The sequence below is a fragment of the Sylvia atricapilla genome, chromosome 7, assembly GCF_009819655.1.
Source record: "Sylvia atricapilla isolate bSylAtr1 chromosome 7, bSylAtr1.pri, whole genome shotgun sequence".
Lineage (NCBI taxonomy): Eukaryota > Metazoa > Chordata > Aves > Passeriformes > Sylviidae > Sylvia > Sylvia atricapilla.
Genome location: NC_089146.1, coordinates 29283661 through 29303998, shown reverse-complemented (window position 1 = coordinate 29303998; position 20338 = coordinate 29283661). Strand labels below are relative to the sequence as shown.

The window sequence follows — 20338 nt, the reverse complement described above, 5'->3', positions numbered from 1 at the left end:
AAGTTTGCAAACTCATTCAGGATTGAGTGATTATGCAAGGAAGAGTCCTCAGGTTTCTTCAGTCATGGCTTTTTAAAAATTAATTTCTTTCCTAGAGTCACAGGTGAAGTGAAGCAGAACATGACAAACACGGTGGTGTGCAGAGTGCAAGGGGAGTGGAACAGTGTGCTTGAGTTCACCTACAGCAATGGGGAGACCAAATATGTGGACTTGACAAAGCTCTCTGTGACAAGAAAACGAGTCCGGCCCCTGGAGAAGCAAGGCCCCTTTGAATCTAGGTAGAGTATATGTTTGCTCTTGTCTGACCTCTTTTGTCCTCAGCAGTCTGGTGAGGGACTTAGGAAAACCTGCAAATGTAGATAGTGTTTGTGGATAGTGCTTAGTGATCTTGTTTTTTTTAATGCTTTCTAAAAATAAAAATCAAGAGCAAAAAAAAAAAAAAAGTGCAAAACCCTAGTGCAGGCACATGGTTGTTTATTTTGCTTCCTGTTTATGAACAGAGGGGTTTTTTTGAGTTCACAAAGTGCTTACTAGAGAACAGAATCTCCCTATTAGTTTTGTTTTTACCCATCAGCTACACAGCAGGGCAGCTCCTGACATCCTCACAAGAAGCTGCTTGTTGAATAACACTTCCAACAGCAGCTTTAAAGGGTTTGCAAACAGACATTAAATTGGCACTGCCAGAACCTCAGAGCCCTTCCTACCTGCTCCCAGTTGCTGGTGTAGCTCTAAGGCTTGGCCCTGAGCCCTCACCTGCACTGCAATGCTCTGACCTGGGCTGGTTTGTCATGTGTAAGTGAAGAGAGTGCTCCTGTTCCAGGGTGATCCTGCAGTTTGAGGTGGCTGGCTGGGAAGCCTTTGGGACAGTAAAGTTACCAGTTTATTTTGCAGGAGGCTGTGGCAGCATGTGACAGAGTCTCTGCGGGATGGAGACATTGATAAGGCGACAGAGCACAAGCGAGCCCTGGAGGAACGGCAGAGGAATGAAGAGAGACTTCGTGCTGAAACAGAAACACCTTGGTGTACTAAATACTTCCTTAAAGATGTAAGTTTCCAAGCAGTTATCTGCTATTGATGAAGGTAGAAGCAGGGCTGTTATGCAGGCAGGGGCACATATATGGGTGTGTGTCCTGTTAGAATAGAGTATTTGGCCTTAGATCTTACAGCTTAGCTTTGTGGGATCCATAGGAGTAAGGTGACATAAGCATTCCTAAGCAAGTAAAGGTATGACTTCATTCTCCACTTTGTAAATGCTTGGAGTTTGCATCAAAATGTTTTCCAGTTTTCTGGTCTCGTTTTTTTTACCAAGCACTTCCTCAATGGCATATGGAAAAAATACCCAAAGAAAATAATCAGTAGTACTAATTTTGCTGAGGTTGTGTGTTTATGTACCCAACATATTATTGTTAGCCAGAAGGAATTGAGTTCATTCTCAAGTTACCACTTTTTTTGTTCCTCTGCATTACATTTTGGATAAAGCTTATTTGTTTAGTGTCTTAACCTGTACTTCAATAATAATAGTAGTAGTAATAATATAGTAAGAGTTTTAAGAGGAAGTGCAGCCTACCCAAGAGGATTGGGGCATGCTGATATGATAACTTTGAAATAGGCTTTTCTTGTGATCCATGTGGTGAGACCTTGCTTGTGTAGAGCCCTTTGCTGGGCCCTTTGCAACAGGAGAGTTCTTGAGTAAAATTAATGCTGTAGTAGTTTAGATTCTCCTTACAGTGAAAGCTTTATCTGTTACACTGCAGTAATGTAATTCCCCCTCCTCTTCCCATAATTGTGATCTAGTAAGTGTTTAGAACATAGGCTAAAAGGTTTCTTTCTCTTGGACGTATTCCAGGTTTGTTTTGTCAAGTTCAGGACTAGCTCCCATCAAGGTTTGTGTTCTCTAAAGCTGTGTTAGTATGATTAGCTCAAAGTTAGCTGCATTGTTAGATTTACAGAAGATGAAATTCTGTTGCTAGTCCAGGATACACATGTACTCAGAAAACATTTAAACGTGATCCTGAGCACTGCATTTCTGGGTAAGCAATTGAGCAGAGGTAGAGCTGATAATCTTGGGTAGCTGCATCTCTGCTGGCTGCTTATTTGGCTTTTGAAAGCAATTTGGATCACATGGTTGAGAAGAGTGGCTTTTTGACTGGGTTAATTACAAGTGCAGTCTGCTCCCAGAGAGTGCCGTGGCTCGGCAGGAGCCTGCACATGTTCTGAAGCAGCGTCAGCAGTCTGCAGTGCTGATCTCTGTGCTGATCTGTGGAGTTTAAGGTACCAGCTCTGTCCCTCTGCTGTTCACAGCCATCAGTCTAATATGATAACCATACTTTCTCTTTAAATTGCAGGGAGATGGCTGGGTTTACCATAAACCCCTCTGGAAAACAGTATCTGCCGCACAAACTCAGCAAACGGACAGTAACTAGAAAAAAGCTGCTTTAAGATGAGTTTTCTGATTTTTCCTCTCCTTCTCCTCTGTCTCTCAGAACACAGTAATCACACTGAGTGTCCCCTTTTTATGTAATTGTGCAAGTTTAATGAGCATAAAGAAGTAACTATACTAGGGCACTTTAAAGCTATTTAAAAAAAAAAAAAACGAAACAAAGGTAAAAATCCAAGTTGTAGAGACAAACCTGCCAGGTACATTCAACCAACTTGTTTTTTTGTATGATCCCAGAGATTTTATCTGCGTTGTGTAAGATTCTTCTAAGTAGATCTGATTGCAAAAGCTGCCTGAGAGAAGAAGGAACCTGTTGGATTTTAGTGACATAGGAACTCTTCTGGAATCTGTGTCAAGCTCTTTAATCACTGAAACCTCCTCACTACACATGTAGACAACAGCAACAGCAAATTGCTGCTTTTATGCCCAGTAATTAACCTTCTTGGCAAAAACTGGGAGGGTGTTTGGAAGATGTGCCTGAAATCAGTATTAAGAAACAACTGGATCATGACGACCTTTTCTCCGGAGAGAACGTGTGCATGCATTGGAGGAATATGGGATGAACATAGAGGCTGCTTTTCTTTTTTATGGATTTATAAAAGCAATTAGAAGTGTAACCATGGAGAAATTTTTCCTCTGAAACGTTTTAATATACTTGAAATAATTGACTTGAATTGGAAAAGTAATTTGAACATTTTTCAGCTCTAATTTTATTAAATCTCTTTGAGTGACTGTTTTTTCTCAAGTTATAATATAATGAGATCTGGCCTGGTTTTTCTCCTCCAACTTCTCTTCCTGAGGACTAAGGCTTTCAAAATGAACAGAAAACGTACAGTTTTGTATTTAAATTTCTCTGCCCATCTAATCGTTTCAGAGATGAAGTATCAGTGTTACAAACTGTCCTTTGGGTTGTTTTGTTTTTTCTCCTGTGGTGTTGTTCAGAGCAAAGGAGTGAAATGTGACCTTGAATACATGGACTGTAGGTCCTGGTTTTTCATCTTACCATAAAAAAATGCAAACAAACATCTGATTATGCTGAGGACTGGGTATTGATTTGAAACACAATCAGATATCAGGAAACTGTATTCAGGTACAAACATCCTTTTTTTTTTTTTTCCTCCTTTTTATAACTATTTTATTGAAGTCTAAGAATTGCTGGCAATTAAGAATAGTACTTACTATGGCTTTCGTTATTGTTGTAACTACAAGCTACCTTAATTTTTCCAACAGTGGTGCCTTAATCTGTTTTTTCTTCTGATGTAGTCTTCCAATCAGTGTATATAACATTATCTGCCACTTCCCAGCCATGGCAATGGCTGCACCTGATCCAGCATCATGAGAACTCACAACTGTGTGATCTGGTAAGATGTTTTCAATAGAGAAGATGCAAGTGTAAGAATGCATCAGAAGGTTTAAATAACCATGTTAACTTTCAACACAAACTGTAAATCATGCAAAAAAAGGTAAAAAAGAGTTGGGTTTATGCACAACTGTTTTGATCCTCTTGTACCTTCTTTTTTTTTTCTTTTTCTGTGAAATGCACTGAGATCTCAATGCAAGTCATAGTCTGTTTGTGAGAAGTGGGGGGGGGAATAATAAAGCTACAAAATGATTCATTTGTTCTGTCTGCTTTCCTAGGGATCAGGTGACCAGGAAAGAGTAGGTGGTTGTTTTGTTTCATGCTGGAGATCTGTCTAGGCTTTCCTTGGTCCCAAAAGTGGGATATTTTGGCAGTATGTGCTCGAGTGGTAACTATTCTCCAGCAGAAGAATGTTTTAGGCCCTATTTGTCTTGTTTGTGATATTCTATACAACCATCCTGTTGTGATAGGTTTGGATATCCATTGGGCATTTTCATGTTTAACCTGGAATAAAAATAAAAATTAAAATAATGGGATTAGTTCCTTCTTGTTTCTGGGTTTGCGGCACATTTGTCTCTTTGGCCAGTTCCAGGATTTGGGGTAGGAATCGTGGTGGCAATGTGAGAAATTCTTCTGTGGTTCATGAGTACCTGCACCAAAAAGGGGCTGGTAGAGAAACAGATTAATACTGTATAAGTTTCATAGTTTTATCCATGTCACATGGCACATTTGCTTTAAACAAACAGCAAGGGCTGTGGTGTAAGGCCCAGCTTTTAATATTGCAATGTTCATAGCAAAACCAAACATTTTTCAGCTGAGCACACTCCAGGGATCAAACTTAAGCTAACTAAAATACAGACTTACATCTCAATCACTAAACTCAGCTTAAAATTTTGATTTGGGATTTGTCAAGGTGATGGCTGTAAATGAGACTGAAAAGCTCCCGTGTTGACCATAAACCCATTTGCGTTCCTTGTATAACACTACTAGTCAAGTTATTTCTCTTCCTTCCTCATCTGGTATGCTTGTGGTTTCACACTAAGAAAGCTGTTACTAATTTTGTTGTGTAAGAATAGACTGAATAAATACTGAAGAAATACTTTGATACAATACATGAACTGATTTCTTTTACCATGGGAATGTTTCTAGGAAGAAAAGAAGGTAAAGCCTTCCTCTGCTCAAGTGATCACAAGAACTGGAATTGTTCTTGATATGGATTTAGTTAGGATGCAAATTTCTGCTTCTAGAAACAAAGGACATAGTTGAAAACCATTTAAAAAAGAAAAAAAAATCTAGCCACTAAATATCCAGCCTGAATTGTAATTGTGATTCCTCTGAGAGTGGCAAACACCCTGCAGGGTAACGGATGTATTTTTAACTCTGGCCAGATTTGATTTCTTGCATAACTGATGTTGTTTCCATCCTGTACCTTCTGGAGCAAAGGGAAGGGTTCAGTGCTGCTTCCTGTGTAGATACTTGCTAGAACCACAGTGTGTTCCAACAGGGAACATGGCAAAATAGGACACTGGCTTATGTTACTGTCTGTCTTCTTGGCTTGATTGGGCCTTACTGAAGTTAAGAGCAGGAATTTCATTGATCTCAGGTTGGTTTTAGGCTCCCTGAATCATAAATAGATCTTGGATCTTAAATCAGTGGCTGTCTTTAGAGGTGCTGTGCAGTGTACTGCTGCTCATAGAAAGTAGAGTGTAACAAGTTCAGCCCTGTTTAACACAGGCATTCAGGTGTGTAATCCTGATGGATTTGCGTTTTATGGAAAAAATGCACTGTGCAAATTGGGTTGTTCAAGATTCGAGGCATGGGCAGGGGAAAAGATAAAGTTTTTCAGCATATTTATAGTGTGAACTGTCAAGCCTAGGATGAAGTCTGTCTCCTCAGAAGAATTTGGATTTCAGTCATCAGAATCGGAGGTGCGGCCTTCAATGTCTAATTTGCACAGGCTGATCCCCCCTCTGTCCCTGTCACCTCTGGGAAGAACAGGTCAGAGTGTCTTTTAAATCCTTTTGAGCTTGGAAGAACAAGTGAATACATTCATCAGTGTGTCCAAACAACTTGGTGCAGAACTTGGTATGGAAATTCTGCACGAAATACTATGGCAAGGAAAGATTGGACAGGCTGGAGAGGAGTTTGATGTGTTCCTGTAGTTTTTTTATCTCCATGACAGAAAAGCTGCCACATGCTCTGTTTCTCTTGTGTTAGAGCAGTGGTTAATATATTAAAGAAATGAGGCTGAAGTCGAAAAGGTGTATTTATGGGGAACTGGGGAGAGTGTGCTTCAAGAGAAAAGGGTTAACTTGAAAAATTGTGGTGTCAGGAGGTAGCAGCCAGGTGAAGATTAGTGAGAATGACAGGTGTGGTCACAGTTGCAGATGGCATAAATGGTAGCTAAGCAATTTTTTTGTTACTTAGATTTGGTGCAACCTAATTGATTCCCCTTCTGTCCTTCTTTGAAGTGTTTAGAGACAATAGGCTTTTAATTTAGCAGCTGTAAAAACAGTCTAGGGAGGTGGAAACAATAGCTAGAGAAGGAAAGGTTTTTATATGAGGTAGTGCTGTCATACCCGAGCACTTAAGAAAACCAAACCAGTCCTGCAGATCTGCTTCCCTGCCCCACACTGAGCAGCCTCAGCTGTAGTAAACTTGTGGCTCTTGGGTGGTTTGCTCCCTTCCCCTCTATCTGGGCTGATCCATGCAGCTGTGTGGTGGCAAGAAATGTATTCCTCTCAGATGCTCTCCCAAAAAATACACCTCTGTGTAGGTCAGGTCACCTCTGTGTGTCAGGTATGGGCTTGCACAGCTTAAGAGCACCTGAGCTTTTTGCTCCCAAGCGTGGAGGGATTTGCACAGTATCAGGGTTCAGAGTGAGGTGTGACTTACCTTTCCTTAATTGCTTTCAGAATAGGTGCAGCCTGGGTTGATCTGGTGATCATGGGAATAAAGGTCTCGGTTCACTCTGATGGTGTTTCCCCAGGTGGGGTAACCCAGCAGGGGGGTGTGAGAATTTCCAAAAGAATTGGCCAACACCATGTGTTGATGCTGTTCCTGTGCCACAGATCTGGCTAGAGATGACTGGAAGCCAGTCTGATGGGGGGAAGGATTGTCTAGATAGCCTGCACAGAGAGTTTTTAGGGTGAAGCAGCCATGTCTGCACTGGTGACTTCTTTCTTCTTTCTCTCAAAGAAGCTTCACACACCCACCTGAACTATCAATTAACCCAGGAATTCTCCTGTGAGAAAAGGTATGTTGGAGTTGCATCGTATTGTGCTTTTACAAACTGGATTATTGTGGATCTTTGCACAATGTTGCATGAGTGATTTTCTTGGATGTCAGCATTTCTTTCATAGAGGGTGCAGTAGATCTCATGATGTCTTTTTTTCCTGCTACAACAGATTTTTTTTTTTGTGTGTGTGTGTAGGCTATGAAAAAGAGGAAAATTGTTTTAATCACTGCAGAATAAGTTAGAAGAGAAACTCATGGTGACAATATGGAAAGGCTTAAAAAAGACAGACGTGGAATTCAGGTGCATATTAATAAAAGATTAAACATTATTATTTTAAAAAATAATAAAAGGAATGCTTTGCATCATTATACATTTTAGGTAAGTACAAAGTCAGCTCATATAATAATGTTTCACTTTAACCAAAATATTGATTCCACAGTTCACTGCATCTGTGGGAGGAAGCAGATCTTATAAATAATTTATGTACTAGATCTTAGTTCCATTTTGAAAAACAGTGAAGTTTTTTTCCCCCGTGAGCTAAATGCTTCCCCCATATCCTCTTGCTCCTCGTGATGTTCCTTTTTCCTGCTGCGTCACTGAATATTTCTGCTGCCGTCACTGTCCTGGTGCTCCTCACCTGGAGAAGCTGTTTTGGTGGCCTCGTTGTCGGTGTTGTTGTTGAGGATGTCATCACAATCCATCTGTGCCATCAGGTTGAAGCGCTCAGCCACGCAGTGGGCGGTGAGCCGAGCCTCGGGGTCGTGGTCCCAGCACTCCGTGATGGTGTCGCACAGGAAGCGCATTCCCTGCAGTCAGAAGGGCTGAAATTAGGATCAGAAGGCAGGAAGAAAGGGAACTAACAGTCTCGGTGGTTTACCACACTTCTGACAGCCTCCTACATAAAGGCTGGTTTTGGCCAAGCTTAAGCACAAGAGGAATCAGCCTTGGTAAGCTGTGGAAGTGCTGATGCTTCCACTGGCACTGCTTGTGTTAGAGCAGCAGCCTCAGCTCTCACAGCATCTGCTCCCAAACATTCCTCATGCTCCCTGGAAACTGGCTTGTGTTGGCTGTGAGACTTAGAACCTGTTTCCTTTCAGCCCCTATTTATTTCCTGCCTCAGCCTTGCCCATTTGGATCAGAGCATCCTGAAATCAGGAGGGACAGAAGAGGTGTGGACAGTGACTTCTAGGCTGCTGGCTGAGCCCAGACTTTGGAGTTTGAGCTGTGCCCTGCCTGTTACACGTGGAGGGAGGGGATGGGGTAGGGAGGTGGTTTTCAAAGGTAGGTTTGGAAGTAATTTCTTAAATCTGACTTTTAGTGGCATTCTGAAGGGGTGTGCCCTCTCAAACACTCATTGCAGTGTGCAGCTGAACCTTGTTCTTTTATCACAAAACAGTGTTTTGGTTGAGATGGCCTGAGGTGCTTCCCAGTTTACTCCAGAGGATATGGAGTTCCTCTCAGGTACAATGCTTACATCTCCCAGAAAGCTTTATCTTTTTTTTTTTTTCCTCCTAGTTGTGTAGGGCTCTGAAAAGAGTCACAGTATTTTGGGCCTAGGAACAAAATAAATGATGGTATTTTCCCCTTCTTTAGCTAGAAGCACAGCTAGCACCAGAAGCTATGTTGAACCTTCCCTCGCCCATGTAATTCCATCATGTGCTATTGCTCTTGGCATCATTGTCAACTAAAGTTGGAACACAGTGGAAAAATCATTATTCTAAATAAAGCTTCGTGGTTTTCAGTGGGTTTTATGTATTTCTTAATTTGCAATTAAGAGAACCCTAAAGTTTCATATTGACCCACTCAGGAGGAAAATCCGAGTCCTACAGAGTTGTAGGGTCAGTTCCATCTGCCCTTCTGTACCTTACTCAGAACTCACTGCTCACTGCTAAGGTTCATTGTGCTAAATCTTCCATAATGGACACAGATTGGAGAGAACAGGATTGTACAGCAAAACTGACAGATGGTATGTTTCAGCACCTCTGACCTCACTCATTTATTAGCTTAGTTGAAAGGATTTGAGGGTAATTGATTACATGCAAAAGTGAGCTAGCTTAGGTGAAGCTTTTAAAGTCATCCCGTTGTCAAACAGAACATCCAAGATTTTCTGTACTTATTTTTCCCTGACATCATAACATTTATTTGCAGTTTGCCTTGTGGTGATGATGCTCTTTTGAATGGTATAACTGAAGCATCTTGTTTGGCTTACAAAATGAGCTTAGTTTGGCTTTTATATTTGATATCTGTTTTTCTAAGATTCCAAAGGATGCTGAGTTGTACAAGTGTATTTTTAGTGGCAATAATTGACTTAGGCTTCTACTGCTCCTTCCTGTCCTGCAACAGCCTCTGGTTGTGCCAGTCTGTTCAGCTGCTTTGTAAACCAGATTCAGGAATTTGCCTAGCCTAAAAAACCTTCTTTTTTTTTTTTTTTTCTTTTTTTTTTTTTTTTTTTTTTTAATTTTTTTTTAATATGCTGGGGTGTGTAACAAGGTAGAAGCACAGACCTAAGGGGTCTGTAAGTTTTCTGGGAAACTGGGGATGAATTTCTTCAGCTGAATTTGTTGTGGGGCCTTGCAAGCAGTTGCCCTAAAGCTGCTATTGGGTGAGTCAGCCCTGTCAGGAAAAATCACTTGCTGAAAATGAGACAATGATCTTCACTTGACTGAGAGCAATCCTGACAGTTGAAATGTGGAAGTAGCATTTGGAGCTCTGCAGCAAACTTATTTTCGTTAGTGGGAACATCTGTAGGTGCCTCCCATTCAGATGAGTGACTTGTCACCGTTTCTAGGTGTCACTCAGCACTTCCTCCCATGAGAAGCCAGCCTGGACCCCCGGAGTGGCACAAACTGGTGGCTTTCTGCTGCTTCCCAGCAGATGGTGCTGCCCAATTCCTCATCCTAGGGAGGATGGTTGCAGAATGCCCAGAAAATGCTGTAAAGCCAGGTTTGCAAGATGTTTATTAGACCAGCAGAGATTAGTCAGAGAAAAACTTTTGGCAACACAATGTGGCTTTTCAGTTCCTCTTCCCCAGTGACCATCAGATGGTCCAGTAAAAGTTCCCACCTTATAAGCCTTGCTCTATTTGCCTGCTACACCTACCCAACTACAGCAACATCATTTCTGGGAGGGTACTGCAGTCAGCCTCCCTTCAGCCCTGGGAACAGTACAGTTAAGCTCACACTCTATCAAAGTGTGTTTTTTGACAGTGTGAACCTCTGTGTATTTTTTCTGTGGTTTCAAAGTTTATCAGAGACCCTGGGAGGTGAATGTCTGAGATGAATACTCAAAGGCTTCAAATATGTGGCACTGCTGATTGAAGTTCCTGTATTTGCCTTTGTCAATGAAAAAGGCTGGGTGAGCTCCAGAAATGGACTCTGAAACTGACTGAATCATAAACTGACTGATAAACTCCCTGGGGGTCCTGCAGAAGCCATGGATTCATATGATGCTGTTTGCAGTTTTGGGCAGTCAGGTCAGCTGTGAGTCTTTGGATAAACATGATTTTGAGAGGAGACATTGTAGGGAACGTGCGGCCTCCTAAGGTTAAGAAATTCTCTCTTTCTTTTGGCAAAGCCTACCTCCGTGTGCCAGCAGGGCAGAGTGGAAGCAGAGGTGGTGTGTTTTACGGGTGAATATTGCAAAGTGATGCACTGAGCACTGCAAGGCTCTGAAAACCAGCAGACTCGATATTCAAGCTTGATTTTCAGGTGGGTGGGAGTGTTGATTAGCAGAAAGTGTTTTTCCACAATACACATGAAATTCAAGAAGTACCAAATTCAGGTAAGATATGGAAGTTACAATCAGCATGCCTGTTACCCCTTGTGTCCTCAGTGTGTGACAGAAAGCACTGGCCTGGGGCAGAGGACTCTGTCAGGGCTGGGATGGAGCTCTGTTTCTGTAGCTGGTTGCTCTGGGTGTGCTTGTGGGAGGTTTTAGCAGAGCACAGTTTTTCACTGCTGAAATTTTCCTGTTCTAGAACACTGGGTTATGCCCTCTGTGCTGACATGCTTTGCTTTCAGACCCTCTGAAGGCTGGTGAAAGACTTCCCTTGACGACTCTGAGCCTTGCTGAGTCCCTGCTCTCAGCTTCACTCACTTTTCATGAGTGTTTCACATGAAGGAGACGCTTCCTGGTTTGCTCTTGTAGTAATGGAAATTTCTCTCATGTTAAAGGTAATTTTGAGCTTGAAACCTCTACAGCCAAGGAGGCAGAAGGCTGGATGTGCCCACCTTCCCGTCTGTCCCTGCTGTGGATATCTGTGTGAGGGACAGTGTATTTCCTGAGCCTTCCAGACAAGGTGCTTAGGGGAGAAGTGGGGTGAATTCCAATGATTTACTGTTTCGTGAGAAGAGCTGCACTGCAGTGCTCCATTGTGTATATCCTCAGGGTGTCTGAAACCCATCACCTGCCATTCACAACTTCATGGCTATTGATCAACACATTCTGCTGTGCCCGTGGCTGGTGGCCTTTGTGCAACAAGGAAATAAGTCCAGTGTGACTTGTGTGGGCCCAGCCATTCACAGTGGAGCTAAAAGTAGATCCCAGGAGTTCTGCCCACTTTTCCTTTAACTGTAAATTCGATTTTTCAGACTGGTTTAGTGAGGAAGGACAATGTGTGTTGCTCTTCTCTGAACCAGTTGCTCCCAGCTTACCTGGTGCACCAGCCAGCTGCTTGGGATCTCAGGCCGGCCTCTGCCATGCAGCACGATGTCCCTCATGGTGTCCACACAAGGCTGCTCCTGGACTTTTGACCCAAAAGGCAGCTCATAATTCTTTACCTCTGCAAGGAAGCAACAGAACATTACAGGATGTTTCTAATGCATTGCCTGTTTTGTTTTCGTATGGCCCACTGGATGAGAAGGGATTTGTTTTTAATAGTCTGAAAAAAAAAAAACAACCAAAAAAAACCCAAAAAACAAACAAACAAACAAAACAAACAAAAAAACAAACAAAAAAAACCCCAAAAAACAAACCCCCCCCCCCCCCCCAAAAAAAAACAAACCACACACCACCAGATCTGGAAACAATTGAGAATTTGAGCACAGAAATGTAGTGCTGGGTTTTCACATAGAGGTTCTTTTCAGAGACAGCACCAAGGAACCATTTGACCTCCTCCCCAAACCCAAAAGGTGCAGTACAAAGGATCTGGTTTGTCTCTGGGTGAAACAATTTGAGCAGGCAGAAAGGACTGTGCTGGTGAAGGATGGGAGAGGGGGTGACTGTGACACGAAAATTTCCAGATTTCTGCTACAGGCAGGGAATGGGTTAGAGGAGAAATGGCCCTTCTGGAAGAGCAACCCCATGTCATGGAAGACCAAGGAGAAACTGGCTTTTGGCAGAGGTGAGAGGCCACCCCGATTTCTGCCAGCTCCTGTTTGTATGTGAATGCAGGTAAGATTTGAGCAGGGGGAGATGGCCTGGGAATGCTGGCTTGGGAACAAAGGGGCATCCAAGCCAGGCAAGGGCCTGCCACTGCCGAGCATGGGGCTTGCAGGGCAGTTGGAGCAGCTTTCTGGCCAAGGGTTGAGGGTTTCTGCAGTTCTCTGGGCTTGTATTGTGAGTAGGTGGGATAGGGAAGGAAGGTAAATTGGAGCAGGCAGGTGCTAACTCCAAGGCAGTTAATGAAATGTTTTGCTACACACAATTGTAGATGCCAGGATGTGGCTCTGGGAAGTGACAAGGTATGTCATACTGTCAGAGGCTGGGGTTTGTGAGTCCTCATTGCAACATAAGCTCTCTGGTATTGTCTGAAAAAAAAAAAATGGTCGATGAGGGGGAGGCAGCATTGGCTTTTCCTGCTTGGTTTGTTTGCATCACCAGCACAGGCTCCATGGGACTTGCCAGCACATCAGCTTTGAGCAGGGTCTGGACCAGATGTCCCCATGGGGTCCTGTCCTGCTCCTTGACCACTGAGTCACCTCCCTTGAGCCGTGGCACACACACACTGCAGAGACCTAGGCCACTCCAAGTCACATCTTGTGCCATCAGCTGGGATGTGGGAGTAAGGGGGCAAAAAGGCACACAGCAACTCTGGTGCGATGCTCCTACCTCCTACCACTTCACATCTGGAGGCCATTTCCCACAAAACAAGGGCCATGGAGTAGACATCCATCTGCTTGAAAGACTCCAGGTCTTCCAGGTTCACTCTGGACTCCAGGACTTCTGGGGCCATGTACCTGGCAGTGCCCACCTGGCCACAGAGAGGAGAGAGGCATTAGCAGGGGTGAGCAAAGACCTCAGCCACAGGACATGGGGGCGGCTGGGAAAGGCTCCTCCGGAGAGGGTTGGTGGGTCATACTTGCCTGCCCGCTGTTGGCAAAGTCATCCACAGTCAGGGCGGGGTCAAGGCGTATGGCGATGCCGAAGTCGCAGAGCACACACTCCTGCTCGTTCTTCACCAGGACGTTTGTGCTCTTGATGTCGCGGTGGGCGATGGGGATTTTCGGGCGGCCGCAGGCGGTGTAGTCACTGTGCAGGTGGGCCACCCCGCTCACCAGGGACCCAGCCATCTTCTGCAGGTCCATCCAGCTCAGCACGTGGCGGGAGAGGTAGTCCTTGAGGTTGCCCCGGCTGTGGTAGGCGGTGATGAGCCAGTACTCCCGGCGGGGCCCCGTGCCCCGGTCCTCGGCAGTCAGGAACTGCAGGACGCTGTCGTGCCTGAGGCTGGTGTCGGTGAAGATCTGGCTCTCGTTCTTCCAGGAGGAGTATTCCTCGCAGGGGAAGATCTTCACGGCCACGGTCTCGTACTGCCCCGAGTGGCTGTGGCTCAGCTTGGCCCTCCACACCTCGGCGAACTGCCCTTTGCCCACCATCTCGTCCAGCTCGATGGGGAGCAGCTCCGCGGGGCGGCTGCTGGCGCGGCCGGTGCTGGTGCCGGCCGGGCTCTCATCCATCAGCACCGACAGCTTCTCCTCCCGCTCGGCTGCCTTCCCCTGCTCCAGCAGCGCCGGGGGCCGGCCCTGTTTCCCGGCCCACGCCTTGGCTCTCTTGCGTCGCTTCTGCGTGCGGCAGAGGTAAAATATCACCGTGATCATCACCGCCACCAGCAGCGGGGGCAGGAGGCTGATGGCAGCCACCGGGATCACCTCTTTGCTCTGCAGCATGGAGTAGCCTGAGGGGAGGAAAGCAAAGGCGAGGTGGTGCTGCTGCTGCGGGTCTGCCACAGCTCGTTTTCATCACGCGGAGGAGGAAAATATGCAAAGCTGTTAATGGAGCGCAGCCCTTTGCGGGGCCGCACAAGGGCTCATCCCCACACAGAACCCAGATGTCGGCACTCAGCGAGGGGACTGATCGGGTTTGGTCTCAAATTCAGCTCCATTTATCAACAGAAGAGAGAGGCCAGAATCGGATAGGTCAGTGCGGTACAAGAGACTGCAAAGGGCGTTTTGGGGGTCCCAGGCGCTGCTTACACTTTGTGGCAAGGGGAGCTTGGCTGGAAATAACAGTGATAAATCTGAGGCAAGGCTCGAACACAGCAGGTCTCTGAGGAGGCTTGGAGCTGAAGCTTTGCTGAACCCCTGTGGTACCCAGAGAGCCAGGAGGGATTCCCAACCCAGGGGAGTGCCGAGATGCTTTGCAGGATAATTAGCACACAGGAACATCATTTCAGCACTTGTCTGCCAGTGCTGGCATCTCCTCCCCCAGCCCATTACAACAGCAGCCCCAGTAACCACCAGGGCATGGCTGCATTTGTTTTATTTCTTTTAAACCCCCTGTTGGCCTTCGGATTGTCAGGGGGAGGACACGCACACAAAGCCCTAACCCTCACGCAACATATAATTGTCTGATCCTTTGATGTTCATGATTCCTGGAATAAACATGCTGACTTCAGTAGAGATATTCAAGTAAAATCTTACTCAGAGGTTTTTCTGCCAAGTATAATAACCCAGGGGAAGAGGGATAAGAATCATTCCATAAGCAAAACTCTTGCTGCTTGACCTCAATGTGTGCAGATCATAATTCAGGTTCTGGAAAAACAAAGCATTTAGCTATTTTCCTTGGCAAATTTCAAAAAAATGTGCTGCAGCTAATTTCTGCAAGGCTGTGAAAGCGTTTCTAAAATAGGCATCAGGTTTAAACCACAAGATCAACCTAAACTGATATAAATCAATAACTAACTCAGGAATATGTTTATTTTGGAAAGTATTGGGCTTGGATATCACCTACTGCTTTAATGGATTTACCCGGTGCTTTGGATCCCATCTTTGAAACTCTGAAGAAAGAGAAGATATTTTTAAGGGAGTTGCGTGCACAAGTCCTGAAAAGGGGAAGTTAACACAGCTTCAGGAAATTCCTTCATGAGGATGCCCCTTCCTGATGGAAGTCTTTTGACACACAGGGGTTGCAGCAGGGCTTAGACTCCTTCTATGGTGAGCAAATGTAGTTGCTCTGTCAGTAACCACAGGTCTGTAAACCCACACTGTGGGTGTACATAGGAATTTCCAACTGCCCTTCCCTGGAAAAATGAAGATTAAGAATACCTTGAATGTTTAATACTTTTGAATGTAAAAAGGCTTCCCCGCCATGGATCCTTGCAGACATTGTGCAGTCTTCTCCCTGGGTTTTGCAAGCCCATCATCCAGCCCATGGCATCCCCTTTCCCTGTTTCCCCATTGGCTATGGGGCTTGGTGTCCTGTTCCTCTCTTCCCTATGGCCACTTGCGCCCTGCCCTGCCCCTTGTACCACCCATGGACCTGAGACCCTATATAACTAAGAAAGACCGCATGTTCACTCTCTTGGCCTCTGGATTCACCTTCAGCACACGGGAATAAACAATTGCTGGAAATTGATCTGGGGCTGGGAGTCTTCTGCCTCTTGGCTGAGGCAGCCTGGTAACGTGTGTGGTTGTGTCATCTTGATTGCTGCCTGAATACTTCTTGAGCAGTTTCTCTAGGGAGAGGCTGACTGGGAATTAGAAAGGCTGTAGCTACACTCCAAAAGGACACACTGTTACACCACACCTTGTGGATCATTGCTGTGTGGGTCTATTCATCCTGCTGAGGGGATATGGACCTCCAGGGCCCTGCTCAGCTGGAGCACAGGTGGAAAGGACTTGCTATGCACTACCCTACCCAGCATCTTCTCAGGGTCTCACCTGGGCTTCTGTGTGCACAGCTTTAGGGAATGATGTCTCTGTGTGTTCATTACCATGGTCACTGAGCTCTGATGGGGTCCCCTACAATATTGCCTATTGCCTAGTGCAAGGGCAATATCACCCCGCAGCCCAGACCTGAAAGCCAAGCCTAAGGAATTAAGAAACAGAAGAAGATCTGCCGGCTTCAGCTGCTGGAGGTATTGTTTGTATCTGCTAGATATTTCTCGGCTCAGGAATTGTCTAACCATTGAATATGACCACGAGCTAATATTTAGAATACAAATGATCCCTTAAAGCAGAAGAAAAGGATGTAAAGAATGGGGTCTGTGAGCCTGGGGTTTGCCTAAGCTGGCTCCTGGCCCATAGCTAAGAGGAGAGGGTTGTTAAAGACCTGCACTGGTCTTGCTCTGACTCCCAGCTCTTTCCACACTGGCTGACAGGAGGAGGCTGGTTATGGAGCCTTTGCTGGGGGTGGAATTTCCAATGAGCCAGTTGTCATTTTTGTGTGAAATTACATATCCAGGCATCGGCTTTGGGATCTGACTATCTCTCCCTAGAAGCGTGTGTACCTGTTATGTTTGGCTGGGGAAGCAGCAAAGAACTGCCAGATTTAGCATTATTTGCCTCCATTAAAGTGGCTTGTTTGTTCAGAGAATTTGCATTTCATGTGATGTTTTTCTTTTTGCCTTATGTTGCAGGAGAAGCCATGCCACTAGCTTGCAGGTTCTGCTTAGGCTCATTTTCAGCATCTCCTTGTTCTGTGATTATGGAAAATTGGAGGCATTTCATTTTGCTTTTGTTACAGGTTGGATTCTTGATGAACACTTGGATAAACCTGGTCTGTTCCGAGTTGGGGAGGTTTAGACAAGCCCCCAAAGGCTCTGGCTGGAAATATTTCCAAAGTATATGACCCTCCTGAGGTACAGAAATGAGCTGCCTCTAAGTTTTCCCTCCTGTGGATTTACAGCTCCCGTTGGATCTCCAGCCATGTGCAGCAGTGTACCAAGCCATGCTCATGTGTGCTCAGCACTCAGGTGGCTCCAGGTTTCCCCTTCTCAAGAGAAACACTGCTGCAGGAATTCCCAGGAGAGCAGCAGGGGAGGCATTCCTGTGTGCCCAGCCCTGTGCCCCAGCATCTCCACATCTTCAGGTTACAGCCATGAGGGATGTCAGCAGTCCCTGTGGGTGTGTTCAGGAGCAGGATTTGCTCTGACGCAATTTATTTAAAGTTTTCAGAGCTTTTGGCTCACACTAAATTACACCATCTCCTGGGTTCCCCAGTTGATTCAACCTGTGCTGAAGGCACTGAGAGATATAGTGGATTTTTCATCACCTGCTGTTTCCAGCAGACAAAGGCTGATGGTATTGCTGTGAGGAATGCTTTTGCCACAGACAAAATGCTGGGCTCAGTAACGGGGTAGAGATTTTAAATTATTCTTACGTAGAGATGTCAAAGAAGATGGCAGAAGAGCCTCTTCTGCCATTGCATCTCCTACTCTGCAGGAAATACAAGGGAATTGTCGTCCATGCTGTGTGTTCCCCCCATAAATAACATTAACAAAAGCACTCACCATTGGTGTGGTTTTCAAAGATGAGCTTGTCGTTGCACTCCTGCTCATCCCCGCAGCCACAGATGTAGATGATGCCGTCCTCGCTGGGCTGGTGGCTCATGACACAGCGGGAGGTGTTGTAGTTGGGCACCATGAGGTTTTCGATGGGCCGCTGGGGGTTGTGGCACAGCGTGCTGATCCTGATGCTCTCGTTGTCCTGTCTCCTGCATGTGACAAATGAACAGATACAGCGTTAGCCTGGCAGCTTGGCCCTCGTGTCACCTGTGTGTTGCCCTAAACCAAGTTCTGAGATTGTTTCTTTCAAGCTGTGTAGGGAATGACTTGTTTGCAGTGGCTCTGGTATAATTCTATATATATGCATTTATAGGACCAGTGAGGGGAATGACTGGCCCTGCACAGGCTAGAGCATTGCAGCTACTCCTGGGTGCATTCAAACAAAGGACAACCATTCATTGCTTTTCTAGGGACAGCCTCTGCCTCCTAACCTGGTGGTGCAAAGCAGGGGGGTGAAGGTATGGAGAGATTTCACAATGTCTTTGAGGTCAGCTGGGAAGTTAGACATAAAAGCCAAGGAAAGACCCTAAATTCATCACTGTCTCCCTGGTGATGTCCCCCAGTTTCAGGACTTCCCACCTGGGGGATACCAGCTAATTTGACAGAGAAGGTCCCAGATGAAGAGTCCTAAGAGAGTGAGATCCCTTCTGCCAAGGCTGGGCCCCTGGAGGACCTGAGCATGAGGCCAAAGCTGCTGCTGTGACTGAGATACCCACTCAGGACAAATAAGGATGATCCACTTACGCCTCTGCAAGTGAGCAGTAAGCAGCAAGGCTGGCCTGGAGGTGAGCCCTGCCTGCAGGGATCTTATTCTCTGAATGAATCCTAGAATGGGAGATGCTGGGAGGGGCTGGCAGGTTGTTTCTGACTGCATAGCTGCCTCACCCCGTCTGATACACATGGTGCACCTCCATCCTGTGCAGTGAGATTGCTCCCCTGGCATGGGGATTCCAGCTGCAGGGGCCTTGCTTTTTCCTGTATGTGTAAGCTGTAAATGGGAAAAACCCAGCAACACTCTGGATTGCCTACCCAGGATTTAAGGTGGCTTCTCCATGTGTGTGCAGGGGAATCTGAGGCAGAGGGTGGATTTTGTTGTTTGTTTGGGTTCCTTGTTGTGTTTTGCTTTTTAAAGGTCCATAATGCAACAATTAGTTTGAGGCAAACTCCTACTGAAAGCTGGCATACAGCATTCACACTAATTAGCAGGTTGAGATAAAGCCTAGCGATAAGTGCTTGGCTGGCTTTCACTTTGGCAGCCAAATTAAAAGGGAAAGTGGAGGAAAATCACTCTGGGCAGACCCAAAATGGATGTTTTTTAGTTTTGCTCATGGGGACAAAAAAGCTGGGGGAGGCACCCTTCCGGGCCAAACCATGCAGTGTGTGCTTGGCCTGATACGCAAGATTGTGTTTCCTGTCCAGGCACCTCTTGCAGGAGCAGAAAAGGACTTTACCCAGGGGAAGGAAAAGAGGTGGGTTAAACCCAGTCGGTTACCCCCAGTGTGGTGCCAGCTCAGATGTCTGTGTGCTGGATGGGGACTGACTTTGGCTGCACCCCTGCATCTGAACTGAGGCTTCACCCGCCTGATGCAAGAGGATATCGTAGGTTTGGAGGTCAGGATTGCTGGTTTGCCCATGGGTTCAGCCTGTAAAGCTAAATTCAGAGGTTTATGGGAGTTTATAGATCCTGCAACAAACTTGCCAAACTTTGTGTTAGGCACTCAAAAGCTTAATTTATTTAGAAAATAAACTGGTACTAATTACAGTGCAGACCAATTGATTTTTTTTTTACTGTGCAATGTAATTTTAATCACAATGGAGTCAAGGAAAGAGGAAGAGAAAGTCCTGGATTACTGCAACAGGCAATAACACAAGCACAGAGGTACACACATGAACTCCTTCTTCCCCCTACCTCCCCTTGGGGAGAGAATTTCCTCTTACCATATCGCCACACAGATCTCGTAGGGGTCCTCGCAGTAGGAGTTGAGGTTGCAGTTGCTGTAGCACACCTTCTCCTCGCAGGCTGGAGCTGTGGAGTCGCACCACTTGCACAGGTTGGTCTTGAGGCTGCGGCGGGCGCCGGCGCTGCAGGCTGCGGGCAGAGAGGGGCTGCAGGTGAGCGCGGCCGTGCTCGCCCTCAGCGGGGAAAAACCAGCCATTCCCAGCGATTCACACGGCCAGGGGACAAGGAGCCTCCGCTGACCTCATTTCTCCATGCATTTTGTTTAAAGCTTTTGTTTCGCTCTCCATTGCCCGGTCAATTGTGCTTTGTGTTATCCCAAAGCCTCGAGGAGATGGGAGAACGCTGCCGGCAGGTCCCGCCAGACTAAAGCCTGGGAAACCGCAGAGAATCACGTTTTCCCTCTGCCTTTCCCCTACCATTTATCATCAAGGGGAAATTTACTTCTTCCTCTACAACCCAGGCTCAAATTAACATTTCCCCTCATCCCGAGTACATTCGGTGGTGGAAAAGGGAGATCTCCGGGCCTCTGTATGCCTGAAGGCTTCATTTATTCCCCTCAGCAGGAAGAGAGGTGCTGGGGAGAGATGTACGGCCAGGCTAGGACAGCTCCCTCCTCTCCCGCT

General features: G+C 45.9%; 2 protein-coding genes across 2 annotated transcripts in view; one reads left to right on the top strand and one right to left on the bottom strand.

Moving 5' to 3' along the window:
• The window catches only part of OSBPL11 (oxysterol binding protein like 11), a 39044-nt gene extending 34716 nt beyond the window's left edge, over window positions 1-4328 (top strand). Inside the window, exons 11-13 of the mRNA XM_066323099.1 lie at window positions 96-278; window positions 892-1045; window positions 2346-4328. Of these exons, the coding sequence (XP_066179196.1) occupies window positions 96-278; window positions 892-1045; window positions 2346-2423 (415 nt within the window). The 3' untranslated portion in view covers window positions 2424-4328. The remainder of the gene's footprint in view (window positions 1-95; window positions 279-891; window positions 1046-2345) is intronic.
• Window positions 4329-7027: 2699 nt separating this feature from the next.
• Window positions 7028-20338, bottom strand: part of LOC136363674 (TGF-beta receptor type-2-like) — a 31762-nt gene continuing 18451 nt past the window's right edge. The window contains exons 2-7 of the mRNA XM_066323098.1: window positions 19694-19844; window positions 17702-17904; window positions 13338-14146; window positions 13084-13225; window positions 11688-11815; window positions 7028-7841 (exon numbers count right to left, since the gene is read on the bottom strand). Of these exons, the coding sequence (XP_066179195.1) occupies window positions 7629-7841; window positions 11688-11815; window positions 13084-13225; window positions 13338-14146; window positions 17702-17904; window positions 19694-19844 (1646 nt within the window). The 3' untranslated portion in view covers window positions 7028-7628. The remainder of the gene's footprint in view (window positions 7842-11687; window positions 11816-13083; window positions 13226-13337; window positions 14147-17701; window positions 17905-19693; window positions 19845-20338) is intronic.